Below are 9,893 nucleotides of genomic sequence, written 5' to 3' on the forward strand. Positions count from 1 at the left end.
CAGAGGAAAGCTTGGAAAATCAGGCTTTTTGGAGAAATACTGACTAACGTGGTTTTTTAAGCCCGTGACTTTTCCCCTCGTGTTGTTCCAGGGAAGTCACTCCTGCTCTCGGTGAACAAAAAAGCCCTGGAATAGGTCTTCAAAAAATGATACGTATTAAAAAAAAAAAAAAAAAAGGTAGTGGAAAATGCGTGCAAAAGTATGTCAGCATGGAAGGCTGCGAGTTGGAAAGAGCCCAAAGTGTTGCAAAATAGTTTCCTCTTTCACGCGGCAGCACCGCGCTGTCACCAGAAGGGGTTGATGCAGGCAGGCGGGCGACGCCGTTTTGGCTTTCGAGCCTTTCACACATCGAGTGATTTGATTGACTCCCCCCCCAAAAAATGTTTTAAAGGATGACAATTCGGGGTTGTTATGTGTGCGGCGATGTTGTTGTGTTTTTCAAAGCGAAGCATTCCTGGCTGGAGATGCTTTTTCCAAAGGGGATGGATACTGATGCTCCGTGGTCGTGTCCCCGCAGGTCACGGATGCGCCGGGAGATGCTGGTGGAGGGCACGCAGGACAACGACACGGACCCGGAGCAGAGCAGTGGGGCAGCCAGCCTGGGGCGCAGGGCCCCGCACAGCCCCGACTCGGACACCGAGGACCGAAAACCCCTTTTCGAGGGGAGCGAGCACCCCTGCGCCGGCGAGGTGAAAGTGAAGGAGGAGCAAGGGGAGGCAGGCGGCTGGGGCCACCGGCGGGACTCGCGCAGCCCGGCCAGGGCAGCAGAAGGGACTGGGCCCCCGCAGGAAGAGCGAGGAGGAGCCCCCCGCGCCGCCGCCCCCAGCGCCGGCAGCCTCCCGCGGCGAGGAGGCCGTGCCGGGGCCTCCGGGGGTCCCCCACCGCCACCACCGCACCCCGACCCCGGTGGCTCCCAGTCGTCCACCAATTCATCCCGCTGCAGCCTGGAGGTGTCCCCCAGCTCACCTTCGGCAGCCTCCTCGCCCGGCCTCGCCGGCTCGGCCTCACCAGGACCGTCCTCAGCCGGGCCGGTGTCACCGGCGTTGCCTCCGGCCCCCGGCCCCCGGCTCAGCACCAGCGTCCAGCGGCGCCACGAGAAGATGGCCAACCTCAACAACATCATCCACCGCCTGGAGCGGGCCGCCAACCGCGAGGAGGCCCTCGAGTGGGAGTTCTGAGCCGCCCCGCTGCCTTGGATATATGTATAAACACACACACACACATATATATATTTTGTTAAATTCAGCGCGCACCGAGAGGCGGACCCAGCGACCGAGGGGAGCGGCCGGTGGAAGGGGGACGCCCGCTACGAAGCTGCCCCCCGCTTTTGTTTTAAATGTGAAAAACTGGGAACAATTTTAGAAAAGAAAAGAAAAAAAAAATATTTATAGACCTCTTTTAGATATTTTAATAAAAGGATACTTTGGAATTTATTAACAGCTTAAGCTGCTTTGATATTAAAGATAGCTATAAAATCAAGATGATGTAGCAGTCGTGTCATTAAATGTACACTGAAGTCTTGTAGTTTGCCACTGGATGAGATTAAAAAACAAACAAAAAAATAATAAAACACAGAAAAGACTTATTGAGCAAAGCCATCAAGAAGCACTATGAGACTGACCAAATTTAATAAACTTTTGCATAGCGGTTTTCCACATCTGTCTGTAAGACACTGCATCGCTTCGGCCCCATCCAGAGACTGTGTTATAGTCCATGAAGACTCTAAATTGAAAACCTTGACGCCATCGAGTATGTATTTAGTTCTGGTGGTATGTTTTTGAAACCTTTGTAACCCAGAATGTCACGTGCAGTTGTATATGTTGTAGAAATGTCTGCAATAGCCTTCTTGAACAAGATGTAGCATGGTACGAACGCGGGCCCTCGCGCTTCCTCGAGTCAGCAGCCGGTGCCAGCCCCGAGCGAGGACAGCACCTGCCAGCCACTCCAAAAAAAAAAAGGCGGGGGGAATGCAAAAATGACCCAGACAAAGCAAGCTGCCTCTAATTTTGGTGGAGAGAGATGGGAAGAGGTACCTGGGGGTGACGCCCAGGGCAGCTCTGGCTGGCTGGGGTGGCACCCGGGTGCCTGCGCTCTGCTGTCCTCCTTTTGGAAAAGGAAATCAAGAGGAGCCTCCGAGCCCCGCAGCTCCAGTGCTTGGGGACAAGCACTGAAAAAAGCCAGGACACCCCCTGCTCGGGGGCTGTCCCTGCACAACGTCCAGCTTTGGGGGCTGAAGCACTTTTTTGGTTCGGAGGCTTAGGGCTGCGGGCAGGAGGAGCGTCCCCTCGCTGTGGCCGTGTCCCCAAGCGGTGGCTTTTTACAGCATGGCTGGGACGAGCCCTGGGGTTTCGAGCTGTGCTCCTGCCCTGCGCTTTGCTCGGGGCTGACCTGGTCAAAGCATGACGGTGCCTTGGCTTCCCAGCACTGACCCTGTGCAAAGCTGTAGGAGCAGCACAGTGGCACCCGCCAGCCACGCGCCACCAGATCGCTTCCCTGGGGCGCCCCCACCCCGCCGTCCCCGCTAACGAAATGCCTTTAAGAGAGGAGGGGTGGGTTGCGTTGGGTTGTTCTGTACTGTTTCCTGTCTGTTCAGTCTCTCGATGCATTTTGCAAGCGCCAAAACCCCGGCGTGCCACGCTCCGACCCCTCAGCCGGCACCCGTCAGAGACACCGGCAAAGCCCCGCGCGCCGTCGGGTGGGAGAGCTCGGTGCCAGGCCCCGAGGCTATGCATTGAATAGTTTTCCACTGTAGACATTTTTATCAGAATAGAAGGTATTTTTATACTCTGGTGGTCGTCAGGGAGCGATTTTAAAAGCAGAACCCACTTGGCTCTCCAAAGGCAAGGCTCTGCAGGCACCGCAGCCCTGCCCGCACCGGCGCGAGCTTGCCCGAGGTGGCTCCTGCTGCTGCCACCGCGCTGCCGACGGTCGAGGCGTACCCATGGCCTACTGTTCTCCGTAGTGTGCTAGTGTTAGCTTTAGTGGAACGGGATTTGATGAAGCACTTAGGGATAGCCTTTCGAACACGGAAATCCTGTTGTACTAAACGCTAGTGGGACATACTGATCACATTTTGTTGGGCTCCTGTACTGTACTTCAAAAGTTTCTATGAGATCGACGAACTTTGTTAAAAATTTTGGAAGGAACAAGTTCTGTAAAGAGCCACTAAATACAGAAGTTGGATAAGACTCTGGCGTCGGGGTGTGTTTGTTCGTGGGACTGAGATGTGCGGTGTCGGCTCCCTCCGGGTCGCATCCCTGCTTTGGGTCTTGTGGCCATCCGCACCTCCCAGTACTCTGGGAAAAAAAAAAAAAGGGGGGTGTTAAATGGGGTCAGCCCAGCTCAGGGTGCAATCCTGCCCTGTGGCAGGATATCCCTGGCAGGGGTTTGCCCCGGCACAGCTCTGTTCCGGACCAAGGCTGCTTTAGTTTCCATCAGGAGCCGCCTGACCCTACAGAGCTCAGCACCGCCTGGCGATTTTGTAGCTTCCGCCACGAGGCGGGGGTGTTTGCGTTTGATGAATTAATAAATCCATATGTTGCGTATCCGTTTAAGCTTGTTTGTCGGCTAACACGTCGGGAAGGATTTATTTTTAATGAATATCTGAATGGCTCGAGAAGCTCGGCCGGCTGCCATGGAAACTGCAGCCCTGCTCTGCAGCCGCCTGGCGGGGCCACGGTCCCCAGCTGGATGCTGCGGGGGGGGATCATCGCCCTGGATGCCCTCACAGCACCACTCTGAGCACCAAAGCATGCAGCAGGATGGCAATGCCCAACCGGGAGCAGGACTAGGTGAGATCTTGAGCCTGGCTGGCTTTCTGCCTCCGTTTCCCCAAAAGGACCCCTCCCCAGGATTGCTGCAAGACCCGACGTGAGCAAGGAGCTGGGGATGTGCATGCGGCTGGGGCAGGGGCACGGGGTTGTGTTGGCCCCTTGCACGGCAGCAGGTCCTGGTCCCTGCGTGACACCCCCACCAGCACAGCGAGGGGACAGGAAAGATGTCCCTTTCCTGGCTCAGTCATCTGGCTGGGGACATCCCACCAAGGGGACCCCCAAACCGGGTGGCATCACGCAGTGCTGCGCACAAATTGGGGCTCGGAGGGGTTTTAGCACCAGCAGCACGCTCTGAGGCAGCCGGTGCCTAATGAAGCCAGGAGCTAATGGAGATATTTGACTGGGAGGGTTCGGATTATTGGAAAAAAAATAAATTCTGCGGCTTGTTTGCAGACAATCTGTCTTCCATCTGATGACTCTTCTGCTTCTGCCCAAGCTGGCAACGCTGCAGTGATTTGTGTGTGAAGATAGCAGCGGGGACGGCTGGCTGGTTCATCCCCATCCTCGACGGCACACCTGCCAAGCCACAGCCACGTGGATTTATGATCTTCTGGCCTCTGCCATGCAAGTCCTGTCCCTCCAAAGGCAATCGCTGCTGCAGCTCGGATGGGCGAGGTGATGTGCTTGCTACCAGCAGCTTCTGGGGGCGTCCCGTCCCGTCCCGTCCCATCCCATCCCATCCCATCCCATCCCATCCCATCCCATCCCATCCCATCCCATCCCATCCCATCCCATCCCATCCCATCCCCATTCCCATCCCTGCAGGCAGGGACCTGGGGCAAGCCCCCCACATTGGCCTCATCCTGCTGGGGTGACAGCACCCCGCCTGGCCCCGTGGACACAGCAGGGACAGGAGGGGGGGTGTTAAACCCGCTGGTTAATTCCCACCTGAGCCAAACGCGCAAATGAGATCAAGAGTTAGGAAGGAAATTCTGAAACTGTTTATTGTAGGAAAAACACGAGCCAGTTCTGGGAAGGCAGAAGGAGAGCGAGACGGAGCCACCCAGCCAAACCCCAGGTGCTGCCGGTGCTTCTTCCCCCAGACAACCTGGAGAGGAGGGGATTCAGCAGAGGCAGCACAGGAGGAGCTGGTGAAACACCCGGCTGCAGGGTGTCACCCTGCCCCTGTGCCCGTGGTGTCGGTGCTGGTACAGACCACAGGGGGAACAGCAGAGAAACGTCTGCAGGAGACCCCCAAACCGCCAGCGGTGGCCGCGCTCTGCTTTGGCACATGAATCACTCGGCACCCTCCACCGCTGACACATACGTTCCTGTTCGGTGCCGTGATGCTTCCCCTTTGTCAGCCAGCCCACGGATGATGCCCTGCCCTGAAATATCCGTCCCAAAGCCCTGAGGGACGTGGCCGGGAGCATGGTGAAGCTGAGCAGCAGGACCCCGGTTCCTGCGGGGCTGCCGGCAGCGCACGAGTCCCCGGGTGGCACCGGCTGCCTGGTGGCCGCTGTGAGCTGTGGTGTCACTGGGGAAGGCCTGCGTGCGCCCATGTTTTCGTTCTTCAAACCACATCCTGCCAGAGCTTAGGGATGCAAGGGAGCTCATCTGAGATCAGGGAAGGCGGCACAGCCCCCCCCAGCAGCGAAACACCCATCCGAACCCTCCCCAAAATCCTCACGGGCGCATAACCCCCTGCCGGAGCACCGGGAGCTCCCAGCAGACCCAGTTTCCAAATGAAATCCGCAGGGGCTGCGCACCCCAGGTGGCACCGAGGGCACAGGGCGGGCTGCCAGGGCCCGACCACGTCTCAGGGCTGGTGGTCACGCTGCCTCTCCAGCCAGTCCTGCCGCAGCCGGGCCACCTCCCGGCCGTACCGCTCATGGAGCCGGCAGAAATTGGAGGAGCTCTCGGCTGTGGCAGCCCCGGCGCTGCCCGGCTCGCCGCCGGACGCCCGCCTGCGCGGTGGCAACGGCGGTGGCCGCGGGTTGGTGTCATCATCGCTGCCGTCACAGCTGGTGGCATCGGGCAGCCGGTCGGTGCCTGGAGTGTTGTTCCACACCGCGCAGCCGTTCTCCTTCGGCGGCACGGCGGGCAGAGCTGGAAGCCTCTCCGGGGATTGCTCCGTCCCCGAGGGCTGCGGCTTCCAGGCAGCGGGAGCGTGCCGGCAGCACGGGCGGCCGGCGGCCAGTCCCCAGCGCATCTCCTCCAGCTGCTTCTCCAGCTCCCGCACCACCAGGCGCATGTAGTCGAAGCTGGCCCGCGACAGCGACTTCACCCACGACTCCATGGCCGCCTGGCTCTCGGCCGCCAGCACGTAGGTGCGGGATTTGGTGCCGCCGAAGCGGATGGCGAAGGCGAACTCCTCGGCCGAGTCGCAGAGCTCCACCGTGCAGCCCTCCAGCACGATGACGCCCACCGGCTCGCGGCTCTCGCGCTCCTCGAAGTAGAAGAGCATGTTGCCCTTCAGCACGAACCAGCGCCGGTGGTAGGCCGTGTGCCGCTCGCCCCGCTTGTAGAGGAAGCCGGCGTTGTCGGCGGGGGAGTCGCAGGTGGCGTAAAACGCCAGGCTCCGCTCGTTCAGCTTCATGGCTCCGCGCCCTGCGGGGAGGAGAGAGCCCAGGGTTGCACGTTCGTAATCCGACGGCTTGTTTTGTTCCTGGTGGCCTTGGCACCCAGGAAATGGAGCCGGGATAATAACACCGCGGCCACGTTAACCCCCCGCTGCGGCCGGCGGGTGCTGCCGGCTGGGGGCTCCCCGGGGAGGGGTTCCCCCTACCTGAACGTTTTCCCATGGAGGAGCCCCGGGCAGGGCTGGCCCCGCTGTCCCACGTCCCCTGGTGCAGGTGACCTTATCGCCGTGTTTGCCTTGCGTCGTGGCGCTCCTCCCTGCCGCACACGGGGAGGGTTTATGGCCCGCGCCACAGATCCGGCTCACCGGGGACCGTGTCACCCAGGGCAAGGCCCCCCCTCCTCACGTCCCCCTCGCCAGCCACTTCTTTCCACCCACCTGGACCACACGGGCACGGCTCTGCCTCTAGCTCCGGGCTCCGGCTGCCACCAGCATCAGCGACACAGGAGCACTGGGTGTGGGGCCGGCCGCTGGCACGGGGCTGGCACCTCGCTGTCCCCCCAGCCTGGACACCCTCGGTGGCACCTCGCTGTCCCCCAGGGCTCGGCACCCTTGGAGCACCCCCAGTGGAGCACCCGGTGGATCCAGGCGAGGATCAGTGCTCGTTTCCACCCGGCCCCACCGTGGGGTTTGGGGAGCGAGCGGGTGCCCCTTCCCCGGCTGCTGGGGGCACCCCTGGGGACCCCAAAAATCCCGGGCACCTTTGGGGACGGCTGGGGCGCTCCCCTCCTCGGCGGCACCGGCACCGGGACGGCCCCGGCCGAGCCCCACCACGGCTTCCCCAGCCCCGGGCGCTCCGGTTCCCGCTCCGGTTCCCGCTCCGGTTCCCGCTCCGGTTCCCGCTCCGGTTCGGTTCGGCGCCGCCCCCGCCTCCAGCCCCGTCCCGGCTCCGCCCGCTCCGGTCCCCCCCGGCCACCTTTTGTCCTCGGCTCCCCGGGCTCCGGCGCGGCTCGGGCCGGCCCCGCAGGCGGAGCGCTGCCTCCCGGCTCCTCCTCCTCCTCCTCCTTCTTCTTCTCCTCTTTCTCCTCCTCCTCCTCCACCGCCCCTCGCCACGGCCCTGGCTGGGGACCCGGGTTGGCCCCAGCCCTCGGGGGGTCCTGGCGAGGGGCACAAATGCAGACCTGGGAGGCGCACACGCAGGGGTGGATGCATGGATGGGTGCATGGATGGATGTGTGCGTGGGTGCAGGGATGCATTGGTGCACGGATGGATGGATGGATGGATGGATGGATGGATGGATGGATGGATGGATGGATGGATGGATGGATGGATGGATGTGTGTGCATGGATGCACGCATGGATGTGTGGGTGGGTGGATGCAGGGGTGCACAGATGCACGGATGGATGCACAGGTGGAAAACCAGCAGCTCAGTGCTGACAGCGCTGAGTTTTTGAGCCAGCTTTTTGGTGTGTGCGCCCAGGAGCGCCTGGCGGAGGGCGAGGGGTGGCTGGGTGCTACAAGCTCAGCGGGGAGGGCTGGGGGAAAAGGCGGCAGGGGAGAGGCTGGTCCTGCGTGGGTGGGTGAGCTGCTTGGTGCAGTGCCAAGCTGCAAGCCCTGGCTGCTCTCCTGTGTCCTTGGGAGAGGACAAAGCGGCCGGAGAGGGGGCTGTGTCCATGTGGGGGGAGAGGAGGTGTTGAGGAAGAAGCTGAGCGGTCTGGCCAGCCGTCTGGGGGCAGGCGATGACCAGTGTGAGGAGCTGGAAAGCAGCGGGCGATGAGCCATGAGCTGGGCTGGTGCAGGCACTGGAGGCACCGGGCGTTGTGCAACCGCGTGGGCAGGGATTGCGACCCCCTCGCTGCTTCCTGACGGCGGAAGCCGCGCGGCACTCGAGCCACTGATGCGCTCGGCCAGGCGGCCAGGGCTTGCTCCATCCAGGCCAAGGGTGAGCGGGTCCAGCTGAGCCATCCACGTCCTGGGACAGCCACAAACTTTTGCTGGGAGAAGCTTTCCGTGCTCAAAGCACCACCAGCCCAAGAGCCACCTTGGCAGCGTTCCCATCCTCACCGTGCCCAATAAATACCAGCTTCACGGAGTCACTCTCCCTGTCTCTGCCCATTTCCTGCAGTTCCTTCATTCCCCTGTTCTGCAATCTGTATGGTTCAGCAAAAACGGTGCTGGCATTTCTTTTGAAGGACACCAACAAAGATATCCTGCTACAGGCAGCAACCGTTGCCTGCAGGTTGTGCTCCAGGCTTTGCAACCTCTGCTCGGGGCAGAGGTTTTCAGTTCACCAAGGGGTTCCTCCATCACTTGCAGACTTTCTCTTTCGGTCTGTAAAAAGGGATTTAAAACAGCACTAAAACCATCCGGCCTTTATCTTCCCTCCTGAGCGGAGTGGCTCTGTTCAAGGCCGCTGGTGTGAAGCCTTGGCTCTCTGCAGCGCTTATCTCCCTGCCTGGCTGCGAGGTGCCCTTTCACACACCCAGATTAGGAGGGAGAAGGCCCGTGGGGAGAAGCAAGACCTTTTTTAAACCAGCCTGGGAAAGTGAAAAAAAGCAGCCACGGCCCTTTGCCAGGACTCCAAAACCCTGAATGCTTCATGCAGCCCCGTTTAGCAGAGGTTGTTCCCCGCTGGGTGCCTGGCCCCTTCCTGGGGAGCCCCTTGGCGGCTGCTTTGGAGAATCACCCAAATTCTTCCAGAAGCTCCAGCAAAATTCCCCGTGAGTTTTGCTTCCCGTTGGGTCTCCCCTGGGATGGCCACGTGTCTCTGCACGGCCTCCAGCACTTCCCCTTCTGAGCAGCCCCGTGATGTTTTCCCTGGTGTCCCCGCAGCGGCCTCCCAGCCGGGGGAGCAGAGCCCGTGCCTCGGTTTCCCCAGGCAGGGCGCACGGGATAACTGAACATCCACCTTGATTCTGCTTGACAGTTAGGAAAGCAAATAAGAAGAGGGGCTGAGAGGAGAAAAGAGGCTGCTGAGCACCCTTTTTTTTGGACACTGCCTTCAGACTCCTCTTCCCACTGGAAGATGGTGACGGATGGGCGCGCTGGCACCGCAGCGCGGAGAGGTGCCCGAGGCAGCCTCTGATTCACGGGCAGCTCTGGCTCGGCGGGGCCAAACGAGGAACCGTGGGGTGCTGGGGTGCTCCCAGCCACATCGGGGGCGAGCTGGGACCCCCCCCGGGGCAGAGCGGGGGCCCTGGTGCCGTGCAGTGCCGCGGCCGCCCGGGAGGTGGCAGCTGGAGCCCGGCCGTGCGGCGGGGCTGGGGAGGCGCTGGGGGCACGGCTCGAGGTGGCAGCACCGGCAGCGGTATCAGCATCACCTCCTTCCCCCATCACCACCAGCAGCAGCACCTCCTTCCCCGTCCCCAACCCCGCCATCATCACCGTCACCGCCACCTCCGTCACCATCGCCACCACCATCGCCCTCACCACCATCACTCTCACCACCCTCGCCACCACCCTCGCCACCCTTCCCACCACCCGCCCCGCCCTCCGAAGGAGGAGGCAAAAACCAGCCTCGAGTTTTTTTTTTTTTTGG

General features: G+C 61.3%; 2 protein-coding genes across 6 annotated transcripts in view; one reads left to right on the forward strand and one right to left on the reverse strand.

Moving 5' to 3' along the window:
• The window catches only part of CUX2 (cut like homeobox 2), a 58,017-nt gene extending 54,829 nt beyond the window's left edge, over positions 1 to 3,188 (forward strand). The window contains exon 21 of the mRNA XM_084491485.1: positions 518 to 3,188. Coding sequence (XP_084347611.1) covers positions 518 to 1,178 — 661 coding nt within the window. The 3' untranslated portion in view covers positions 1,179 to 3,188. The remainder of the gene's footprint in view (positions 1 to 517) is intronic.
• A 1,571-nt stretch (positions 3,189 to 4,759) lies between these two features.
• Positions 4,760 to 9,769, reverse strand: PHETA1 (PH domain containing endocytic trafficking adaptor 1). Of its 5 annotated transcripts, none has more exons than XM_084491505.1 (3): positions 7,331 to 7,462; positions 6,562 to 6,671; positions 4,760 to 6,383 (listed from the first exon to the last, which is right to left on the reverse strand). In XM_084491505.1, the coding sequence occupies exons 2-3, from the start codon at positions 6,575 to 6,577 to the stop codon at positions 5,593 to 5,595; spliced, it is 807 nt and encodes a 268-aa protein (XP_084347631.1). In that variant the 5' UTR covers positions 6,578 to 6,671; positions 7,331 to 7,462; the 3' UTR covers positions 4,760 to 5,592. The 5 variants fall into 5 exon arrangements, with proteins under 5 accessions (XP_084347631.1, XP_084347632.1, XP_084347630.1 ...); XM_084491506.1 differs by lacking the exon at positions 7,331 to 7,462 and adding an exon at positions 7,116 to 7,304; XM_084491504.1 differs by lacking the exon at positions 7,331 to 7,462 and adding an exon at positions 6,793 to 7,304.
• Between the last annotated feature and the right edge of the window lie 124 nt (positions 9,770 to 9,893).

Source organism: Aythya ferina, assembly GCF_964211825.1.
Source record: "Aythya ferina genome assembly, chromosome: 17".
NCBI lineage: Eukaryota > Metazoa > Chordata > Aves > Anseriformes > Anatidae > Aythya > Aythya ferina.

Bases quoted from the DNA above. Each gene is read 5' to 3' on its own strand.
- PHETA1 (XM_084491503.1), bottom strand. From the start codon at position 7,712: ATGCGTGCATCCATGCACACACATCCATCCATCCATCCATCCATCCAT. The intron at 6,384-7,330 runs GTGGCCGGGGGG...TCCTCCCCGCAG, and splicing joins CGGGGAGCCGAGGACAAAAG to GGCGCGGAGCCATGAAGCTG.